The sequence below is a fragment of the Oncorhynchus nerka genome, linkage group LG9a (genome assembly GCF_034236695.1).
Source record: "Oncorhynchus nerka isolate Pitt River linkage group LG9a, Oner_Uvic_2.0, whole genome shotgun sequence".
Classification (NCBI taxonomy): Eukaryota; Metazoa; Chordata; class Actinopteri; order Salmoniformes; family Salmonidae; genus Oncorhynchus; species Oncorhynchus nerka.
The window spans coordinates 38802317-38826699 of record NC_088404.1 but is presented as its reverse complement, the minus strand read 5'-3'; the positions used below and the strand labels follow the sequence as shown (position 1 = coordinate 38826699).

General features: G+C 47.5%; 1 protein-coding gene across 1 annotated transcript in view; it reads left to right on the top strand.

Moving 5' to 3' along the window:
- igf1ra (insulin-like growth factor 1a receptor) overlaps window positions 1–24383 on the top strand; it is a 151994-nt gene that overhangs the window by 97451 nt on the left and 30160 nt on the right. The window contains exons 3-10 of the mRNA XM_065022571.1: window positions 16802–17108; window positions 19260–19396; window positions 20009–20153; window positions 20911–21119; window positions 21266–21392; window positions 21492–21727; window positions 21963–22130; window positions 22346–22553. Of these exons, the coding sequence (XP_064878643.1) occupies window positions 16802–17108; window positions 19260–19396; window positions 20009–20153; window positions 20911–21119; window positions 21266–21392; window positions 21492–21727; window positions 21963–22130; window positions 22346–22553 (1537 nt within the window). The remainder of the gene's footprint in view (window positions 1–16801; window positions 17109–19259; window positions 19397–20008; window positions 20154–20910; window positions 21120–21265; window positions 21393–21491; window positions 21728–21962; window positions 22131–22345; window positions 22554–24383) is intronic.

The following is a 24383-nucleotide window of genomic DNA, read 5'->3' as shown; positions in this document are numbered from 1 at the left end:
TGCCCCTGGCCCACTGTTCTGCTCCCTGGGCCCCAGCTGTCTTGTGTTGCGCTCTCCACTGCAGCGCAGCCCCCTTGATTCCTCCTGCAGTGCTCTGACGACATTTCACCTCTCCTACGTGGAGCTAGCGCTGACTCCTCCTTAATCCGACTAAGGGCTAATCTGTTACCGGGGGGATGTGGGTTGTTGGGCCAGGCCTCAGATCAGAACAGAACAGAGCTGCTAGGCAGGCTGGCTGACTCACTCCCCCCCTCCATCTCTCAGTCTCTTCCTCCCTGCCTCGCCAGATAAGTGACACCTGTCTGGTACAGAGATCAATCTATTTCTCTGTCTGTCTCTGTATCTATTTTTCCCTGTCTTTCCCTGTCTCTGTCTGTCCCTGTCTGTCCCTGTCCGGGTCTCTGTCCATCCCTGTCTGTCTCTATTTGTCCCTGTCTCTGTTTGTACTGTTTCTGTTTCCCTGACTTTGTCTGTCCCTGTCCCTGTCTGTCCCTGTTTCTGTCCCTGTCTGTCTCTGTCTAACCCTGTCCCTATCCCTGTCTGTCTCTGTCTAACCCTGTCCCTGTCCCTGTCCCTGTCTGTCCCTGTTTCTGTCCCTGTCTGTCTCTGTCTAACCCTGTCCCTGTCCCTATCCCTGTCTGTCCCTGTCTGTCTCTGTCTAACCCTGCTCTGTCCCTATCCCTGTCTGTCCCTGTTTCTGTCCCTGTCTGTCTCTGTCTAACCCTGTCCCTGTCCCTATCCCTGTCTGTCCCTGTCTGTCTCTGTCTAACCCTGTCCCTGTCCCTATCCCTGTCTGTCCCTGTCTGTCTCTGTCTAACCCTGTCCCTGTCCCTATCACTGTCTGTCCCTGTCTGTCTCTGTCTAACCCTGCTCTGTCCCTGTCTCTGTATCTCCTTTTCTCTGTCTCCCTCGTTCTTGGGTTTCAAATATGTCTGTGAAGTTCAGCTGGTGATGAAGGAAGTTTTGCAACAATACAACTTAAGCTCTATTCACAATAACACACCATAACACATGGTTTTAGCCAGGGAGTACTGGTCAGTTGTTAGATTGAGGAGCGCTTGTGTGCAGCTGTGTTTGTGTTTGTGTGTGTGTGTGTGTGTGTGTGTTCCTGCCCTGTCTCAGCGGACCTCACACTGGCCCATGGGAGCCCACACTGACAGTGGACATTAATGGTAACTGAGTGTGATGTGTCAGAGGGGGTTCACTGGGGGTGGGCTCTGCAGCCTTGCGCACATGCCACGTCCTGTGAATGTCACAGACACAGTGTGCACTTTCCACACCAGCACACAAACACTAGCCTCACGCAGCCCAACCTCCAGCCAGCTCCAACAAGAGATACAGTATCAAAACGAGGGGAAGCATGGAGAGAGAACTGCTTGGTTAAGCCTATCTGCATTATGGGCTTATATAGTTCTGATGCTCATAATGACTGTACCAGTGACTAAAACCTCTGTCCCTCTCCTTTTTCTTTCTCATTCTTTCCCCCTGTTTCTTCTCATCTCATACTAGGGTGGCCATATGAGCTGCACGGGGTCCCTAAAAAGGGGAAGAGAGACAAAAAAATAGTGGTGGGGAGAGAGAGGAAGGGCCAAACTCTCCTCTCGCTGAAGAGAGGAGGTGAAACGGGGGAAGAAAATGATGATGTCACTGGCAGCCAGTAGGAAGTGTGTTCTGTTGGATCGCTGACCAGGGCTAACCAGGCCAGGCTTGCTCTGTCCCCTGGCCTCTGGCCTCTGGCCCCTATCCTCAATCCCGTGATCCCTGCGTCTGACTCTACGCGTGCCAGCCAGGCGACCTCACAGTTTGCCCCTCTCCCTAACCAACAACAACACTTGGGGATTTCCAAGCAACCCTCTCCATGAACTACTTGTTGTTGTGTACCAGAGCTAGGCTGTGTGCAGACTCTGTCCTTTTTCTTCTTCTAAGATATTAATATTGTTCTGTCAAACTTAATTATCTGAAGTCAGTAGTGTAAAAGGTGTGGTACAATACCCCAGATTAACTTCAGTTATCCTGCAAAGCTCGGACTGAGGGAGAAACTTAGGTGACGTAACCCCTAATTTGTTCAAAGACCGTAAACAGTGACGTTTTTTGTACCACAGCAGTGTAACTGCAGAGCCTTATTTGGTGCTGTTGTTACCCAATGCTTAATGAGGACAAGCTATTCTGAGTTCATTGTTTACGGGCAATATAATAGCGTCTTAGTGTAATCAAAGTCGTCTAATCCTCACCATAACACATCGTTTTTATTGTCCTCTCTAACAGAGGAGCATAAAGAAGATTGCTAATATCTTGTCTCCACTATTTGCATTCTGAATTGGCCTTTTGATAAAACAGGATGAAATTGGAGTGTTTAACACTCTTAAATATGTATTGTGTCAACAATACAAAAGGAGTGTATCCTCTAATATGACCACACCTCTATAATCTTATCAGTGTGTAAACATGGCAGTAATTCAGTATGAGTGGCCTTTTTTTCTCCTCTGTATTTTTGTTCAAGTGTCCGTGAACGTCCAGAGAGTCCTGGGCTTTACAATAGATAGGCAGGTAGGAAATGAGCAGAACAAGCATTGAACCCTTGATATCCATGTGATGTGAAAGATCCGAGGCTACGTCTCTTTCATGTGAAATGAAGCTTATGGTACTTTGTGTTGGGTACGTGGTCATCATGTTATCATGGCCTACCTATTGATACAGTCAGGCGAACGTTATCAGACCATTACACTTGAAAGGCCGAACATCCAAAATCCAAACAAAGCCCTTAGTGAAGTTGGGCAGACTATCTTTCTGCCCTATTTCAACAGATGTCAAGACCAGGCACAACTGCACTTGTTGAACCCTTGGCTGGTCCTTTTTAAAGTAGAAAAACATCCACACACCAACCATGTGAATCCTTGAGAAACAGAATATGAAAATGAAATGACACTGGGAAATGAGGCTCCCTGCCAGATGTCAGATCCTAAGTGGCCACCAATGTTTTATTGAAGATCGGGATGCCAGCAGGAGAAGTGGAAGACGCTTGCTGGCATCCCCATAACAAAACGAGACAGAGAAAGCCAGTGAAATAGGCAGCAAAACAAAATGTCTCTCGCCAAAGGCTGGTCTGGGTGTGCCAGCTGCCTGGCCACGGTCGCACAAAAGAGAGAGAGAGAGAGAGAGAGGGAGAGGGAGGGAGAGAAATAGGAGGGAGAGAAGAGAGATCGAGAGGAAAGATAAGAGAAGAGACTGCGGAGTCAGACGTATCGCCCCTGACAACCTCTGTTAAAGAGTGGCTAAAGACAACAGAACCGTCGTCTGGGTTAGAACACGCGTGCACACACACACACACACACACACACACACACACACACACACACACACACTGCAACTACACATTTAAGTATCATTTGAGGATTTTCTATCCACCAGCTGTCAGATTAGCAATTCATTAATGACATTATCTGTTTTGGTAAAGCACTCCCAATTTATCCAAATGAGGAGGCCTAGAGTGAATATGAATACAGCTTCATCCACTTTTTAAGTGAGAGTAAATGTTTGTCTGCTTAATCAGGATTAGGGCTTCCTTGAAGTAAATGTAAAATACAGATGTAATTTTAAATCCAGATGTTGTGCCAGCAGTGTGTGCAAGCCGCAGTGCCAGGATGAAGTGTGTGTGCTGTGTGCCAATCGTACTGAAGCCTGCCGCAAAGCTGCAGATGGCTATCCACAAAAATAGGGCTTGGCAGCATCAGAACCGCCACAATCCAGAGGCTCTGATTGGCTATGTGCTTGTGGACTCTCAGTCTCTGTTCTGTGCAGACAGCGTACTTACAGGCAGAGTAATAATCCAGTTCATGAAAAAGGACCGGTTTGCAGCCAAGGTGTTGGCCAGTTTTAGTATTAGCTTGTGTTGTGATGTAATGTTCCCCTATAATGCTCCTAGTCTCTGACTCCTGCAGTCTGGGGACAGGGAGGTGCAGAGCCACAGTGAAGTGCGTCACTCACCAAAACAAGTCATGGAGAAGGGGACAAAGGCCATGTGTAGTTATATTGTTGTGATTGGAGTCATGTGTAGTTATATTGTTGTGATTGGAGTCATGTGTAGTTATATTGTTGTGATTGGAGTCATATGTAATTATATTGTTGTGATTGGAGTCATGTGTAGTTATATTGTTGTGATTGGAGTCATATGTAATTATATTGTTGTGATTGGAGTCATGTGTAGTTATATTGTTGTGATTGGAGTCATATGTAATTATATTGTTGTGATTGGAGTCATATGTAGTTATATTGTTGTGATTGGAGTCATATGTAGTTATATTGTTGTGATTGGAGTCATATGTAGTTATATTGTTGTGATTGGAGTCAGGTGTAGTTATGTTGTTGTGAGTGGAGTCATGTGTAGTTATATTGTTGTGATTGGAGTCATGTGTAGTTATATTGTTGTGATTGGAGTCATGTGTAGTTATATTGTTGTGATTGGAGTCGAGCACAACTTAATAAAATATGGTATATGCTATGGAATGTGCTATAAGTGGGAGTATGGGGCATAAGTTAGGTGAACATGCAGACAGGTGGCAAGAAATCATGTGCTAAGTTGTTTTTGTTCCTTTGGATATAGGGAAATAGTACTGGTGTATATGTCTGTAGTGCTGGGAGGAGGGAATATATGGTCATGTGTTGGGTGGGGGTGTGAGGGACAGACTAGCCAGCAAGCCAGCTAGCCAGCCAGCCAGCCAGCCAGCCAGCCAGCCAGCCAGCCAAATAGGCAGCCAGCCAAACAGCCAGCCAACTAGCCAGCCAGCCAGCCAGCCAGCCAAATAGGCAGCCAGCCAAACAGCCAGCCAACTAGCCAGCCAGCCAGCCAGCCAGCCAAATAGGCAGCCAGCCAAACAGCCAGCCAACTAGCCAGCCAGCCAGCCAGCCAGCCAGCAAGCCAGCCAAATAGGCAGCCAGCCAAACAGCCAGCCAACTAGCCAGCCAAATAGGCAGCCAGCCAACTAGCCAGCCAACCAGCTCAGGGCTGCCAGGAAACACAGTGCATTTAATGAAGCAGATCTGGTAACTCAGGTATTTTTAGAAGCCACTTACAGTGAGAGGAAACACCTCCAAATCGGTGAAAAAAAGCCTAGCCTGGTTTCTCACAGAGTTTGCCCTTTCCCATACCAATGTGTGTTTGAGCCAGTGAGAAGACATGGCTGCTTTGGCCCTGCCAAATAGAACCTTGTGTGCCGGAATGCTTCCATGTTTGTGTTCTACCATGAATGTCATCATCTTCATGCCTGACCAGAACAAAAGTGACAGTAATTTGATTTGCTCTTGCTGACAGTCATTAACATGGCTATACATTCTTGTGTGAATGGGTTTGCCAGAAAAATGCAGTATGCACTATATTCCCAATGTTTATTTCATGATACATTTAGTTGGCTGTCACACAACAGGCATCTCAATTAACTCCTTGATTTGAGAGCGCTCTACATTGGAGGAGAGTGGAGATCAAATGACACGCTGTCGTTAATTTGAGCAATGTCTTAGTAGGCAGGTTAGTCACACCGGGAGATGACAAGATGAAAAACAAGAGTGAGAAGAGAGAGAGAGTTCCGTTCCAACCTGTTTTTCATTCATGACAGCTTGAACTCAGCCGCCGTGAAGAGTCCTCAGATGAACTTGGAGAGTTTCCTGAATTAATAAGGGAGAATGCTGAGGGCACTGTTTGGACTAAAAATAAGATCTAGATGCATCCTCTGTCTATCTGTGTCTGTCTGGGCATGTGCTGAGAGATTGGGCTGGGAGTCTGGGATGAGAGACTGGGCTGGGAGACTGGGATGAGTGACTGGGCTGGGAGACTGGGCTGAGGGGCTGGGAAATAGGGATGAGAGACTGGGCTGGGAGACTGGGATGAGAGACTGGGTTGGGAGACTGGGATGAGAGACAGGGCTGGGAGACTGGGATGAGAGACTGGGCTGGGAGACTGGCATGAGAGACTGGGCTGGGAGACTGGGCTGGGAGACTGGGATGAGAGACTGGGATGAGAGACTGGGCTGGGAGACTGGGATGAGAGACTGGGCTGGGAGACTGGGATGAGAGATTGGGCTGGGAGACTGAGATGAGAGATTGGGCTGGGAGACTGGGATGAGAGACTGGGCTGGGAGACTGGGATGAGAGACTGGGCTGGGAGACTGGGATGAGAGATTGGGCTGGGAGACTGGGATGAGAGACTGGGATGAGAGACTGGGCTGGGAGACTGGGATGAGAGACTGGGCTGGGAGACTGCGATGAGAGATTGGGCTGGGAGACTGGGATGAGAAATTGGGCTGGGAGACAGGGATGAGAGACTGGGATGATAGACTGGGCTGGGAGACTGGGATGAGAGATTAGGCTGGGAGACTGGGATGAGAGATTGGGCTGGGAGACTGGGATGAGAGACTGGGCTGGGAGACTGGGATGAGAGACTGGGCTGGGAGACTGGGATGAGAGATTGGGCTGCGAGACTGGGATGAGAGACTGGGATGAGAGATTGGGCTGGGAGACTGGGATGAGAGACTGGGATGAGAGACTGGGCTGGGAGACTGGGATGAGAGATTGGGCTGGGAGACTGGGATGAGAGATTGGGCTGGGAGACTGGGATGAGAGACTGGGATGAGAGACTGGGCTGGGAGACTGGGATGAGAGATTGGGCTGGGAGACTGGGATGAGAGACTGGGCTGGGAGACTGGGCTGGGAGACTGGGATGAGAGACTGGGCTGGGAGACTGGGATGAGAGGCTGGGAGACTGGGATGAGAGACTGGGATGAGAGATTGGGCTGGGAGACTGGGATGAGAGACTGGGATGAGAGACTGGGCTATGAGACTGGGATGAGAGACTGGGTGAGGGACTGGGATGAGAGACTGGGTGAGGGACTGGGATGAGAGATTGGGCTGGGAGACTGGGATGAGAGACTGGGATGAGAGACTGGGCAGGGAGACTGGGATGAGAGACTGGGATGAGAGACTGGGCTGGGAGACTGGGATGAGAGACTGGGATGAGAGACTGGGCTGGGAGACTGGGATGAGAGACTGGGATGAGAGATTGGGCTGAGAGACTGGGATGAGAGATTGGGCTGGGAGACTGGGATGAGAGATTGGGCTGGGAGACTGGGATGAGAGATTGGGCTGGGAGACTGGGATGAGAGACTGGGATGAGAGGCTGGGAGACTGGGATGAGAGACTGGGATGAGAGACTAGGCTGGGAGACTGGGATGAGAGACTGGGATGAGGGGCTGGGAGACTGGGATGAGGGGCTGGGAGACTGGGATGAGAGACTGGGCTGGGAGACTGGGATGAGAGACTGGGATGAGAGACTGGGCTGGGAGACTGGGATGAGAGACTGGGATGAGAGACTGGGCTGGGAGACTGGGATGAGAGACTGGGATGAGTGACTGGGCTGGGAGACTGGGATGAGGGGCTGGGAGACTGGGATGAGAGACTGGGATGAGAGACTGGGATTGGAGACTGGGCTGGGAGACTGGGATGAGAGACTGGGATGAGAGACTTGACTGGGAGACTGGGATGAGAGACTGGGATGAGAGACTGGGCTGCGTTATCTCTGAAGCCCAGGACCTCACACAACCACCATATTTAGACAACACATTTAGGATCCAGGAAGGGTCCCCGTCAAATATGAGGCTCCAAACATTCCACATCTCTCTATGACCAGAATCCCTTTCTGTATATAATTGTGTAAGACTCACTGCTGTTAGCTGATAAAGGTTAAATATGTTTCCATTCCCTGACTCCTAAAAGAATGTTTGATATTTAAGCCTTTATGACAAAAAAGTATGACAACAATATTTACAGATGTTTGACACAAGACATTCTATGTGGCACTAAAGCTGCTTAAAAGTAAGCCTATACTCAAAATGCTCTCCACTAAATGGTCTCTCATGCATATACGATAGGAAAACACAGTTCTATATAATAATGTATTGCATATGTGTAAGACAACATTAGCAGGCAGCAGCTCCCTGAGGCCTGAGGGTGGAAGGAAGGGGTGTGTGTTGTTGTGACTGAACATGGGTGATGTGAAATGCCATGCATGCCTGAACACACAGACCAGCACATACCTTAGTGAAAAACACAGTGCTGGTCTTTAGTGGGCATGGGATTGGAAGAGACTCAAAAAATGCTGGGCTAAGAGGAATGAGTTCACGTACACCTGCAAAACACTGAAGATACTTTTTTCAAGCTTTCCTGAGCCAGCTGTCTGCATGAGAAAACTAGATCAGGTATGATTGTAGACGCTATAGAGTTTGACCATAAAAATGCAGTTTAAAGCAAAACATGTAGGCCTACAGTAACTCCATGAACAAACAAGCGGATGTTGTGTCTGTAAATGTGCAAAACATCTGATTAAATCGGCCAATTTGAGCTAGTCCTTGAAAAGCTTCGCTGTAACAGCAACAGTAGTTTTGGATTTGTTGGTGCTGTTTGCCTTCGGCTGTTCTAGGCTGAGTGTAGGAAGGAAGCATCCTCTCTCGATCTGGCTCGCTGTGCTGATGTGCTTTAAACAAGTGTCTAGAGTGATCCGCTGGGGGCTCCAGGGGAGGATCGGGTTGCTGGATGAGGATGTGGCCCGATGGAGGCCAGGGAGCTGGGGGTGGGGGAGGACTCAGGCTGCAGGAGCTACACAGGCCTGTGGAGGCGGTTGGTCCAGACGGCTGCAGACTGCTGCTACTGCTCTTGGCTCTCTCTGTAATCTTGAGACGGAGAGCTTTGACACTGTTTACAAAATGCGTGGCTACTTTACCTGACTGCTGGGGTCAGCACTGAGCTCGCTAGTTTCAATCTCCATCGATGGTCTTCGTGTATAGGCTGGAAATTGCAATAAATGGATGCATGCAGATTACTCGAACTGTTAATGGGACCATGTTAATAGAGCAAGGAAGGAGATAACAATCTAATCGAACATATGGTACATTGATTTGCCACAGATGTAGGCTTGTTTCCAGGTCAGATGACATACGAGATGGCATTTAACTACCATTCAAAGATCATGGTTGTGATTAGATAATGAGTATATATTCCTTTGATACTCTTTTCTCAGTGTTTTTAGCCCCTAAAACATGCAGGTTTTATTCCAGCGAAGGCAAAATAACATCCTCTACAACAAAGGGGACTTTTGAGTTTTGAGAGTGAAATTGTATTGTATTTCAGGTTTTTCCTGAAGGTATAGTCACTGTATGCTGTATGCTGAAAAAGGCATGTTTAATCACCATGGTTACAGCTCCCCCTCCCACTCCCCTCACCAGAGAAGAATTGTTTACCATCTCTACTCCAGACTCAATAACATGCCAATCATCCAGAACCGCCCCTGCACGTCTGTTATTAGTCCACAAGAAATCTCTCCCAGTTACACCCCCTCAAACTCCTCCCCAGTAAATCATGAATCATTTCCCAACTCTGTTGCACACGTCGCACATCCTATTCATGACACTGGCCAATTGGATATCTAGGATTATAAGAATGCATTTAATAATAATAATAATAATCCAATGTGTATAATATTAGGTGTTATTTTTATATAATAACTGTTATTTTTGTTATTACTATAGGATTATATTTATTGTTTTTATTTCTGGCCTTGAAAAGCATAGATATTGCAAAATTGAAAATCAAATCAAAGTGTATTGGTTGTGTACACAGATTTGCAGATGTTATCGCAGGTTCAGTAAAATGCTTGTGTTTCTAGCTCGAACAGTGCAGTAATACCTAGCAGTACACACATAATCCAAAGAATTTAACTAAAACATGTATAAATATCAGATTGAGCAATGTCAGAGTCCGGAATGATATATATACATCAGGCCAGATGGAGGGTCACATCAAGTTCCCATAGGCTACTAAACCCAGGATCGCAACAGCTCCCCGTGATCACATGCCCATCGCCAGTGAGCCTTCTCGATGCAAGGATCTGACGCTCTCTCTCTGATGCAGATGCTGCTTGTCAGCCAAACCTCTCAGACCACTTATCTGCATCCTGGCCCTGCAGTAGCATTCCTGCAGCAAGATGAGCATTCTCATCCCTCTACTACAGAACTAGAGGATAACCGGGGTTTATTATAGCCTTTATTTGAGTCTCTTGAAGTGTGTTATTGTGCTGGTTCAGAGGATAAAGGGGTTAACATTCTACTCCTTGATTACTGAGCTGCCCAGAACACTCTGGGGATACTTTACATAGGCTCCTCCAGTGACTTCAGACCACAGGCAGCAACATATGACAGGAAAAACATGGGCTTTTATACAGCATCTATGTTTTCCAGTCTGTTACAGCACTGATTTTACTGTAGCTCTTCGTTCATTCTCCTTTTATTACTTGGAGGGTACAGGAATGTGTGGATGTCTCTGCGGTGAGCCCATTCTCTGTCTCTCTCTCTGTGTTCATTGTGTTGTTTACTACAGAGGAGATGGACCGTGCTGCTCCTCACGTTGCAGTGATTTTGCAGCATGCAGCGGGGGCAGGCTGGGCAGCTGCAGTGTCTATGGCGTCTGACCTGACACTTTTCACTGGGAGAGGGGAGGGAGAGATTGTGCAGGGATAAGAGTATGGTACAAAACCCCTACACCCACTCCCCAACCCTCTGGTTCACTGCAGCACATGACTGGGCACAACAACAATTCACAGCTAATATTATCTAAGCCCAGTGTTCCAGTATCATAATGAACTCTTTAATTTTTAATGAAGGATAACTGAAATTGCACTTTTTTATACTGTATCTATTTACATTTTAGCCTTAATTCAGTGATATACATGTCAATTGTGATTCATCTCCTTTAGATCAATACTGTGCAATATAAAGCACTCCTTCCTGATAAGGACTATTGGGCCTAACTAACTCCTAAATTGATAAGGCATACTCCCTCACCAGTCCTGCGTGGAGCCCCTTCCTTGTTAGGTAGTCTGGTGGTCTCTTCCCTTTCCTCTGAAGCAGTGGGAACCCACAATGCCATGCATAGCTGTGTGTAGAGTGAGCAGCGTGGAAATAGGCTGGCTGCACTTGGAGCATCTATAAATACAGGATTGTATCCTTGATACCACGGGTTGTTTGGTCATACAGGGAAATGGGCTTGACTTATATGGATAGTTAGGCAGCAGCTCCACCCTCTTCCTCCCAGCGGAAGGTATGCATGTTTGGAATTTCTCTTCATTGAGGAATCTGTTTAAATGATGCGGAACCTCTCCCAGCGAGGCCCCTTTGAGTTTGCCTGGGCTGCCCCCTTTTGGCAGAGTTCCAAGAAATGAATGGCTTCCTGTTTTTTTCCTCCTCTCTGCTTTTCTTTCTCTCTCTGTTCACCTCCATCATGAAAATATGGGAATCAACTCTGAGATCAATGACTAATATGTGTTGGCATTGGATAGGCTAGTTAAAGGAAAAGCATTTCTCTTCATGGAGTAGGTCCAGAATGGCTGGGTATTTATGGAGCATTGAGCCAGAGCCTGGTTAGAGAGTTGGAATTGGAATGAGGAATGGTGTATCTATATATAGCTCATAAAAGGACCATTTGGCTATTTAAGGAAGTGTAGTTCTCATTTGCCACCCATACTCATTCCACTGTGATAGGGTTTAGAAAAGGTTTTCCCGCATTCACTCCTGTGTGCTAAAGGTGAGGAGCTGATCAGTAATAAACAAATGATCACATTCTGGATTGCAATAATGGAGTGATTAGCCGAAGTGTTGGCTAAAGGTATCAGAAGAATTAAAAAGGATAATGCCTGTGTTGTTTTAACTAAATAGCTGAAAATGTTAGCATTTTTTGTTTGTTCATGACATTTTTTTCTGTTTTTCTGTTGATTACGAAACTCTGATGGAATGTTTGAGGAACCTCTTGTATGTTCAGCTTGTGATTTGACCAATGTGAGAAAGAATCTCAACTATTTGAGAAATGGTTAGGAGTGGGAATGATGAAAGAGTGTCCTCCCTTGTTAGGAAGATAAGTGCTAGGCTAGTTTCTACTGTGGGAGTATGATGTGTTTGCACTGCAGAATTGCTGTAGTGCATTGTCACGTTCTCCTTAACTTACACAGATGTTTGGTAAAACAGCATGAAATATTCATGTTGAGATTAGTTTAGCCCCACTCCTTCTCTCCCCTGATTCACAAGCAGCGCTGATCTTCTGACACCAGACACGTCTTACACAAGCAAACAAACTTGTCTCTCGAAAAAACACCCCTACTATACACACTCCCTCTCTCTCCCTCTCTCTCTCTCTCTCTTTCTCTCTCTCTCTCTCGCTCTCTTTCTTTTTCTCATACTCTCTCTCTCTCTACATCACACTCAGTGATTGAGTATCATTCTATATGTCAGTATGCAGATTAATTACCCCAATAAACACACAATGAGTGGATTTCCTCATTAGTGCTGTGTCATGTATAGGCCTGAACAGACCAGAATGATGGAGACATGTGTATGTGTGTTTGGCTGTGCCCGTCCAGCCTGCAGCACTTGGCCCCAGGACGCCGTTGCTAAGGGACCAGGAGTGTCGTCGTGTTGCTCGCCGTTGGCCTTCTCAGTTGGAGTTGGTATTTTACTAGCTAGATCCTCTTCACACAGGGGACAATCTTTTGCAAAAAGCACTGGGTCACCAAGGGCACATGCACGTCAATTCACTTGGGCCCACACCCAGGCCTGTCTCTGTGTAGTAGACTTCCCTTGGCCTCCAGATTAGAGCTCCTATCATTGTGCATGAGTTACCATGGGGATATGCTGCCTCACTTTCCCTCATGCATCCCTAGGGCCCCTGAAAAAGTAATTTTCCCTTTCCTGACCAAACTCAGGTGACCTTTAACACATTAGAACTAGTGAGTCTCCTCTCCTCCTCTTCTCCTGCCGGAGACATCAGCAAATAGCACATAAGGATTATAATAAGAAGTACTAACTATGGGTTAATACCACTTAGGTCTAAACATCTTACAGCATAGGCCTAATACCTGGTCGGATATTCAGAGCTGATTACAGGCGGATTTAAAGTCTTGTAGTTGTAGAGTTGATAGGGCAGCAAATCCAATGGACTGTTTGGAGCCTGTCTTTCCTACTATTGTAATCAAAGTCAGTGTCTGTCTCAACCAGAGGGAATGCTTTGTTATTCATACCACATTGTTGTGCGGTTCAGTCCTTTTGCTATCCTCAGTAAACACTGACTATTCTGTTATTCATGTCGCTAAAAGCTTAATTTGAAACATGCCAGTGTTCTCCACATAATAATTTTACTGTTGATTTTCTCACGGTCTTGAAGGAAGTTCATCTGTCTTGGAAGCTGCTCTGGTAGTTTGGATAGGAGTTCTGAGCTCTGTAAGTGGTGTCATTTTTGTCCCTAGTTAAGGCACAATATTGGTAAACCAATGAAATACATATCAATGTTGTTTCTCAAGCAATTGACTGAAAATCAGACCGCTCTGTCTCTGTCTAGCTGTCTGGGATTGTATAGCCTATGATGCATAAGATGAGGGTTTTCTTTGGAGTCTTTTACTCTTGACTTGGGTGGCAAGTCCCTTAACAAAAAACCTATTTGAATAAAGGGATGCACTGTAATCGGGTAGGGCTGTACTGTACGTCCGTAGGTTCTTCTCAGCGGGACCTTGTTCTGGAGCCCTCCACTGCTCCTGGAGTCAATGGATCTCCAACTACTGGCGAGACAACCTCTATTGCTCTCCACTCTCTCTTTCCCCTCCCTCAAATTCCCTTAATAGTCCCAAACAGCAATAATATGTATCTATAGTGGGTCCAGCTCTGCAGTTTACTAACAAGGCTGGCATAGAGCAGCGTGGGGCCCTGCGCAAACATTCGACGCCCTGACGGCACACCACTTCCTCTCTGACAGCGCTCTACAGCTCCCCAGCTCTGCTCAGCGATTACCATTTTACAGCCCACTAATCCTAAAGCCTGCCTCTCCTCGACCTCCAACGAGCACAGAACAGGCTAGGCACGCACACATAGTGTGTAAACGGACACACACACACACACACACACACACACACACACACACACACACACACACACACACACACACACACACACACACACACATACACACACCGTCCAGCTTAATCCGAGCCTCATCATGTCACCTATCCTCACTCCTGTCCTCAGAACACTTGATATAAGTCTAATAATAGTTAACCCATTTAACCCTTTTTCCTCTCCAGGGGAAGAAGCTCATAAATGTATTCCAGTCTAAAAGCCTTTTCATTTTCATTTATTGTATTTCGAGACTGTATATGAGCTTAAACAGTGAGCGGTGCTTTATCTGTTAGCTGCATTAGTGTGTTTTCTCTCTGTTATCCAGACCTATAGTAAAACGATGACTGTTTACTCTGACCCTGTCATCCAGACCTATTGTAAAACGATGACTGTTTACTCAGACCCTGTCATCCAGACCTATTGTAATATGGTGACTGTTTACTCAGACCCTGTCATCCAGACCTATTGTAATATGGTGACTGTTTACTCAGACCCTGTCATCCAGACCTATTGTAATATGGTGACTGTTTACTCTGACCCTGTCATCCAGACCTATTGAAATATGGTGACTGTTTACTCTGACCCTGTCATCCAGACCTATTGAAATATGCTGACTGTTTACTCGAACCCTGTCATCCAGACCTATTGAAATATGGTGACTGTTTACTCTGACCCTGTCATCCAGACCTATTGAAATATGGTGACTGTTTACTCAGACCCTGTCATCCAGACCTATTGTAATATGGTGACTGTTTACTCGAACCCTGTCATCCAGACCTATTGTAATATGGTGACTGTTTACTCGAACCCTGTCATCCAGACCTATTGTAATATGGTGAAATGTCACCCAGACCTATAGTAAAATGGTGACTGTTTGTCACCCAGATCGATAGTAAAACGATGACTCTGACCCTGTCATCCAGACCTATTGTAATATGGTGACTGTTTACTCTGAACCCTGTCATCCAGACCTATTGAATATGGTGACTGTTTACTCTGACCCTGTCATCCATTGTAATATGGTGACTGTTTAACCCTGTCATCCAGACCTATTGTAATATGACTGTTTACTCTGACCCTGTCATCCAGACCTATTGAAATATGGTGACTGTTTACTCAGACCCTGTCATCCAGACCTATTGTAATATGGTGACTGTTTACTCGAACCCTGTCATCCAGACCTATTGTAATATGGTGACTGTTTACTCGAACCCTGTCATCCAGACCTATTGTAATATGGTGACCGTTTACTCTGACCCTGTCACCCAGACCTATAGTAAAATGGTGACTGTTTACTCTGACCCTGTCACCCAGATCGATAGTAAAACGATGACTGTTTACTCAGACCCTGTCATCCAGACCTATTGTAATATGGTGACTGTTTACTCTGACCCTGTCATCCAGACCTATTGTAATATGGTGACTGTTTACTCTGACCCTGTCATCCATTGTAATATGGTGACTGTTTACTCTGACCCTGTCATCCAGACCTATTGTAATATGGTGACTGTTTACTCTGACCCTGTCATCCAGACCTATTGTAATATGGTGACTGTTTACTCAGACCCTGTCATCCAGACCTATTGTAATATGGTGACTGTTTACTCGAACCCTGTCATCCAGACCTATTGTAATATGGTGACTGTTTACTCGAACCCTGTCATCCAGACCTATTGTAATATGGTGACTGTTTACTCAAACCCTGTCATCCAGACCTATAGTAAAATGGTGACTGTTTACTCTGACCCTGTCACCCAGACCTATAGTAAAATGGTGACTGTTTACTCTGCCCCTGTCATCCAGACCTATAGTAAAATGGTGACTGTTTACTCTGACCCTGTCATCCAGACCTATTGTAATATGGTGACTGTTTACTCTGACCCTGTCACCCAGACCTATAGTAAAATGGTGACTGTTTAGTCTGACCCTGTCACCCAGATCGATAGTAAAATGATGACTGTTTACTCGTACCCTGTCACCCAGATCGATAGTAAAATGATGACTGTTTACTCAGACCCTGTCATCCAGACCTATAATAATATGGTGACTGTTTACTCGAACCCTGTCATCCAGACCTATAGTAAAATGGTGACTGTTTACTCTGACCCTGTCACCCAGACCTATAGTAAAATGGTGACTGTTTAGTCTGACCCTGTCACCCAGATCGATAGTAAAATGACGACTGTTTACTCATACCCTGTCATCCAGACCTATAGTAAAATGGTGACTGTTTACTCAGACCCTGTCATCCAGACCTATAGTAAAATGGTGACTGTTTAGTCTGACCCTGTCACCCAGATCGATAGTAAAATGATGACTGTTTACTCGTACCCTGTCATCCAGACCTATAGTAAAATGGTGACTGTTTACTCAGACCCTGTCATCCAGACCTATAGTAAAATGGTGACTGTTTACTCAGACCCTGTCATCCAGACCTATAGTAAAATGGTGACTGTTTAGTCTGACCCTGTCACCCAAATCCATAGTAAAATGATGACTGTTTACTCGTACCCTGTCATCCAGACCTATTGTAATATGGTGACTGTTTACTCAGACCCTGTCATCCAGACCTATTGAAATATGGTGACTGTTTACTCTGACCCTGTCATCCAGACCTATTGAAATATGCTGACTGTTTACTCTGACCCTGTCATCCAGACCTATTGTAATATAGTGACTGTTTACTCGAACCCTGTCATCCAGACCTATTGAAATATGGTGACTGTTTACTCTGCCCCTGTCATCCAGACCTATAGTAAAACGATGACTGTTTACTCTGACCCAGTCATGTCATCTCACTAACCTGTTTCTCTCTGTGTTTCGCCCAGTGTGCCCAGAGAAGAAGTGTGAGAGGAGGGCATGTACGGACAGTGGGGAATGTTGCCATGCCCAGTGCCTGGGAAGCTGTACGGAGCCGGACGACGACATGGCCTGCGCAGCTTGCCTGCACTACTACCACGAGGGCCGCTGCGTGCAGCACTGCCCCCCAGACACTTACAAGTTTGAGGGCTGGCGCTGCATCACCATGGACCTGTGTGCCCGGGTGCACCTGCCCAGCGACTTTGACTTTGTCATTCACGAAGGAGAGTGCATGCCTGAGTGTCCATCAGGCTTTACACGCAATGAGAGCAATAGGTAAGAGAGCAGAGAGCACACTTCACCTCAAAGGCTCTAAAGGGCTCTAAAGGGCTCTCCAGGATCAAGCATGGTCCTGGTATGGGTCATCTATACTATTATATACAGCACTATTGTTACTGTATACAATCCTCTGACATATTGGTTGTGGGTTTTCTCTGGCCCTGTGTTTGTTTTTTGAATTTGCATGCAGAGGTCTTCTGAATAATTCACCTCTATGTGAAACCCTTCCCCACCTGGTCCTCTCAGAGATTCTATGTGAAACCCTTCCCCACCTGGTCCTCTCAGAGATTCCATGTGAAACCCTTCCCCACCTGGTCCTCTCAGAGATTCCATGTGAAACCCTTCCCCACCTGGTCCTCTCAGAGATTCTATGTGAAACCCTACCCCACCTGGTCCTCTCAGAGATTCTATGTGAAACCCTTCCCCACCTGGTCCTCTCAGAGATTCCATGTGAAACCCTTCCCCACCTGGTCCTCTCAGAGATTCTATGTGAAACCCTTCCCCACCTGGTCCTCTCAGAGATTCTATGTGAAACCCTTCCCCACCTGGTCCTCTCAGAGATTCCATGTGAAACCTTTCCCCACCTGGTCCTCTCAGAGATTCTATGTGAAACCCTTCCCCACCTGGTCCTCTCAGAGATTCCATGTGAAACCCTTCCCCACCTGGTCCTCTCAGAGATTCCATGTGAAACCCTTCCCCACCTGGTCCTCTCAGAGATTCTATGTGAAACCCTTCCCCACCTGGTCCTCTCAGAGATTCCATGTGAAACCCTTCCCCACCTGGTCCTCTCAGAGATTCTATGTGAAACCCTTCCCCACCTGGTCCTCTCAGAGATTCTATGTGAAACCATTCCCCACCTGATCCTCTCAGAGATTCTATGTGAAACCCTTCCCCACCTGGTCCTCTCAGAGATTCTATGTGAAACCCTACCCCACCTGGTCCTCTCAGAGATTCTATGTGAAACCCTTCCCCACCTGGTCCTCTCAGAGATTCCATGTGAAACCCTTCCCCACCTGGTCCTCTCAGAGATTCCATGTGAAACCCTTCCCCACCTGGTCCTCTCAGAGATTCTATGTGAAACCCTTCCCCACCTGGTCCTCTCAGAGATTCCATGTGAAACCCTTCCCCACCTGGTCCTCTCAGAGATTCCATGTGAAACCCTTCCCCACCTGGTCCTCTCAGAGATTCTATGTGAAACCCTTCCCCACCTGGTCCTCTCAGAGATTCCATGTGAAACCCTTCCCCACCTGGTCCTCTCAGAGATTCTATGTGAAACCCTTCCCCACCTGGTCCTCTCAGAGATTCTATGTGAAACCATTCCCCACCTGGTCCTCTCAGAGATTCTATGTGAAACCCTTCCCCACCTGGTGCTCTCAGAGATTCCATGTGAAACCCTTCCCTACCTGGTCCTCTCAGAGATTCTATGTGAAACCCTTCCCCACCTGGTCCTCTCAGAGATTCCATGTGAAACCCTTCCCCACCTGGTCCTCTCAGAGATTCCATTCTTAAAGAGAAGCTTCAGAGATAGAAAATGCTTCAGGCAGAAAGTCATGTTAGGTCATGAATGATTGAAGCCTGTGGACATTCCATGTAATTCAGAATCAGAGGAAGATGCTGACCTCAGTGCCCAGTATACAAGACTCCTCCATTGGTGCATTACCGTAAGATACAAAAAATACTTTATGAATGTTGCTTGAAGGCATTCAGGAGGGATTCCTCACAGCAGCGCTGCAACTCGGAACATTTACCCCATTTGACATTTCCCCTGTTTGAAGAAGAGAATGTCTTTGTTTGTGACTCAGGGTAACTTGTCTCCATATTTAGATTTTCATTCTCCAAACGTTCCATGTTGAGTCACTGTTGCCATATATTTGTGGACATATCAGTCTTTTTTTTGTCTTTAGGGCCATTTAGTGAGTCACTCTCACGAAACCAAGGGTTCAATTAAGCACTCATAAAAGATTACACAGTTCATAAAGAAAGTGAGCTTCTATTTCAAAGCAAACATTAGACACATTTTTTGAAATTTTGGGTGAGTTAGGGGGAGGCATCTTAATCTGGTTTCTTGGAAATTGTAATTTTGTAGCTTTATTTGGTTAAGGACATTCCTTGACTGTTTTCCCTCTTCTCTCTCTTCCTCAATCACAGTATGTTCTGCAGTGCCTGTGATGGCCTGTGTGATAAGATCTGTGACTCCAAGACCATCGACTCAGTGGATGCTGCTCAGTCTCTAATGGGCTGTACAGTCATCAAAGGCAACCTGCACATCAACATCCGCCGTGGCAGTGAGTACCAGTAACCAGGACCACTCAGTCTCCCCAGAGACCGGAAAGGGAGCACTGGGGCGCTGGGAGAGCTAGTCTGGGCTGCAGAGTCAACATTACATCAGCTGTCTGCACTGTGCCCCAAACCAATTATCACATTTTGCTATTATGCTATGTATTTGCTCAGTTTACAAGGTGACTTACAGCTTATCTTTAGACTGTACAGTTGCCTGTGGGATTTGATGTGTTCAGGACAGTTGCCTGTGGGATTTGATGTGTTCAGGACAGTTGCCTGTGGGATTTGATGTGTTCAGTACAGTTGCCTGTGGGATTTGATGTGTTCAGGACAGTTGCCTGTGGGATTTGATGTGTTCAGTACAGTTGCCTGTGGGATTTGATGTGTTCAGTACAGTTGCCTGTGGGATTTGATGTGTTCAGTACAGTTACTGGTGGGATTTGATGTGTTCAGTACAGTTGCCGGTGGGATTTGATGTGTTCAGTACAGTTGCCTGTGGGATTTGATGTGTTCAGTACAGTTACCGGTGGGATTTGATGTGTTCAGAGCAGGGGTTCTCACACGCTGACTGTTGTGTCTGAGTATGTGTTTGCTAACTTCCCCTCTCCTCTCTCCAGATAACATCGCTTCAGAGCTGGAAAGCTTCATGGGGCTGATCCAGACAGTGACAGGCTATGTGAGGATCCGCCACTCCCACACGCTAGGCTCGCTCTCCTTCCTCAAGAGCCTGCGCTACATCAACGGGGAGGAGCTCATGGAAGGGTACGACAGGCCGCTCTCTGAGTCCGACCCATGTCTGGGGATTAGGGGAAGTGTCAGCGTTTATCTCATGGTAGATGTATCCCAGACGGTTTTGAAAGCCTTGTGAATTATTTTTATATGTGGCTAGGGTAAGTAAGCTTCCAGCCATAACATTTTCAGTGAGGAATTCCCATAAAACCACCATAAGACAACATGGCACCTCTCCTTGTGATGTAATGAAAAGGTGGATGAGCTATCTATCTGAATAGAAACTCTCAGGTCTCCCAGCCTATTCTGGCTGTAGCATGACATCACCAGCGGCCTATCCCTTGTCAGAGATAGGGAGTGTGTTTCTGGAGATGACCAGGAGGGTCGTGGGAAAGCCTCTTAGGCCTCTTGTTGTCATCCTTCTCAGGCTAGAGTTACAGCAGGAGGAGTGCTCTAGAGCAGCACTGACATTCTGCTAGTTTCCGAGGTGTTCCATGGAGCTGAGAGGCTCTGAGTCGCTCTGTTTCATCTCTGGCCCTCTCTGTCTGTACAGCTCAGTGTTAGACAGACACAACCGCACAATGACCCCCGATCTACTTCCCTTTACACATCCACCAGATGGAAAACTGAGCCAACCACTCCACAACATTTTGACAACTTTATCCTCAGTGCTCTATTCTGTGTTTAAAGTAAATCAATGGATTGAAAAGTGGTTTGGCCCCATTTATGCCCACAGCACAGCTACTAGGTGTATGAGGAAGTGAACACCTGTCTGTTGTCTCCTTATCAGGATGTATGCTTTCTCTGCCATCGACAACCAGCGCCTGCAGTACCTGTGGGACTGGACCCAACACAACCTGACCATCAGGGCTGGGAGGCTATCCTTCCGCTTCAACCCCAAACTCTGCATGTCTGAGATACACAAGATGTGGGAGAAGACTGACATCACTGAGAAGTTTGAGGAAGACGATTTCCGCAACAATGGGGACAGAGCCAGCTGTGAGTACACCACCGGACATCTGGAGTGGGATTACTTTAACTTTCTATGCTCATTCAGTACTTGAATTAATACAATGTAGTATTTTATCATATCACTATTGAGTTTCCTGTAAGGGGGATATCTAAGATGGGGTTTGTGTTTATAGGTGAGAGCCACATCCTGAAGTTCAAGTCCAACAGCACGGTGAGTAACCGGATCAAGCTGACCTGGGAGCGCTACAGACCACCAGACTACAGAGACCTCATCAGCTTCATTGTCTACTACAAGGAGGCGTGAGTGCTCGCATATAGCACACACAGATATTACACTATTTTACTATAGAGCCTTTATACTTCACATTTACCGAAGGTGGTGTTTTTCATGTATTCCAGACCGCACCAGAACATCACAGAGTTTGATGGCCAGGATGGGTGTGGCTCCAACAGTTGGAACATGGTTGACGTGGACCTGCCTCAGGACAAAGAGATAGACCCTGGTGTGTTGCTGTCCCCACTGAAGCCCTGGACCCAGTACGCCATCTTTGTCAAGGCCATCACCCTGGTGGTGGAGGACAAACACATCCCGGGAGCCAAGAGTGACGTGGTCTACATACGCACCAGACCCTCAGGTAAGACAGTACTGGGCTACAGCACAGCTTCTGTAAACAACAGCAAGTCACCTCAGCCATGGACAGCTTTTCACCCAACTAAGATAAACTGAAAGACTTCTTATCAGAACTTCATCAAATGTATCCCTCTTATTTAACGCTTCATGAAAACTACACATTTTGAAACTACACATTTTAAACTACACATTTTAAACACCACTCACAACATTTCAACATTTGTGTGTTTTTGTCACAGAGCCGTCTATGCCAATGGATGCCCGTGCGTATGCCAACTCATCCTCAAAGCTGGTCGTGAAATGGTCACCTCCCCTCAACCCTAACGGCAATCTCACTTTTTACCTGATCCGCTGGCAGCAGCAAGCTGAAGACAGGGAGTTGTACCAACACAACTACTGCTCCAAAGGTCAGCATTCCAACCCCTCTTCTTATCCAACCTGTTCTGTATTTTTATCTGTGTACATTATGGAATCGATATAATAGATTTTTGCACTGATTCTCCAATATAAGTATTGTATCTGTTCTAACCTTGTATTCAGATCCCCTGTACACAGGGGATTTGTGCTTTCTTCGGGAAAGTAATTCACTAACGGGTCCCGTTCCCCTCCCACTGTACAACAGAGCTGAAGATCCCCATCAGGATATCAGCCACAGGGTTGGCAGACATGGAGGAGGACACCAAGCCCACCAAGTCTGACCTGTCTGGGGGGGATAAGGGCCCTTGCTGCCCCTGCCCCAAGACCAAGGAGGACCTGAAGGCAGAGATAGACGACGCCTCCTACCGCAAAGTCTTTGAGAACTTCCTGCACAATTCTATCTTCACCCCCAGGTAGGTGCCAGACAGCAGGCAGCCTCCCTCTATGGAGAGAGATCACACAACAGTAAGATAGTAAAACTCTACCTTCCCCATTGTTAACAGCTTTTGGACCAAACCATTCTCTGAGGCTTTGTAGATGATTATCAAAGAGCTGAGCTCACAATCTGGGTCCTGTTTTCTTTAATAGCCTAGAGAGAGATCCAGGGTCAGGACACAGTGGTGTTGTAATTACCCAGCCCTGGGACTGGGACTGACAGGATCTAAACATCATCAGGGTTTAGAGGGAGGGATGGAGGGAGGGAGGGAGGGAGGGAGGGAGCAGAGGGGAAGGAGGTAGGGAGGGGAGCAGAGGGGAGGGAGGTAGGGAGGGGAGCAGAGGAGAGGGAGGGAGGGAGGGGAGCAGAGGAGAGGGAGGGAGGGAGGGAGGGAGGGAGCAGAGGGGAAGGAGGTAGGGAGGGGAGCAGAGGGGAGGGAGGGAGCAGAGGGGAGGGAGAAGAGGGGAGGGAGGGAGCAGAGGGGAGGGAGGGAGGGAGGGAGGGAGGGAGGGAGGGAGGGAGAAGAGGGGAGGGAGGGAGAAGAGGGGAGGGAGGGAGGGAGCAGAGGGGAGGGAGGGAGGGAGGGAGGGAGGGAGGGAGGGAGGGAGGGAGGGAGGGAGGGAGGGAGGGAGCAGAGGATAGGGAGGGAGGGAGGGGGAGGGAGGGAGGGAGCAGAGGGGAAGGAGGTAGGGAGGGGAGCAGAGGGGAGGGAGGGAGCAGAGGGGAGGGAGGTAGGGAGGGAGGGAGAAGAGGGGAGGGAGGGAGGGAGGAGGGAGGGAGGGAGAAGAGGGGAGGGAGGGAGCAGAGGGGAGGGAGGGAGGGAGCAGAGGGGAGGGAGGGAGGGAGGGGGGAGGGAGCAGGGAGGGGAGGGAGGGAAGGGAGGGAGCAGAGGGGAGGGAGGGAGAAGAGGGGGAGGGAGTGAGCAGAGGGGAGGGAGGTAGGGAGGGAGGGAGGGAGCAGAGGGGAGGGAGGAAGGGAGGGAGCAGAGGGGAGGGGAGGGAGGGAGCAGAGGGGGGAGGGAGGGAGGGAGGGCGGGAGGGAGGGGAGGGAGGGAGCAGAGGGGAGGGAGGAAGGGAGCAGAGGGGAGGGAGGGGAGGGAGGGAGCAGAGGGGAGGGAGGAAGGGAGGGAGCAGAGGGGAGGGAGGTAGGGAGGGAGGGGAGCAGAAGGGAGGAGGTAGGAAGGGATTGGGCTGGAACTGTGTCAGAGGACCCTGACAGAGAGAGAGACACGGGTGCGGGGATCAAAGGCCTGCTTACGGCACTTGTGGATTCCATCACCATGACGACAGCGGCGGCAGGATATTAAGGCCTAGCAGGCTGTAATTTAGGCAGCACAAACAAACCCGGGGAGAGGGATCTGATTAATGAGTCTGAAGGGCCTGCGCTCTGCTCGCTGGCCTGGCTGCACACTATAAGCCCGTTAGCCTTTTGTTTGCCAGAATGGGGACTGACATCTGTGTTGTGTTATCATTTTACCTTGCTCGTGGCTACGGATGCTTTACAGTTTAAAGACTCCAACCCATTCCCACACACACACTCACTCTTTGTCATACACACACACAGACACACAGATGTACTCACTCACACTGAGAGACTGATTGCGTTTTGAAATTGAGCCTTTTTCAGGGTAAACTCAGGCCACTTGTTTCCCCATACCAGATGGCAGATCAGACTGTGTGTGTGTGTCTGAGGTAAATGAGTGCATGAGCAGTACTGTGTTTGTGTATTCAGGGTACAGTTTTGAGTATTCACTGAATTAGTACCAGTTTCTCTCAATACAAATGGAATGGAAAACAAATTCTAGTCC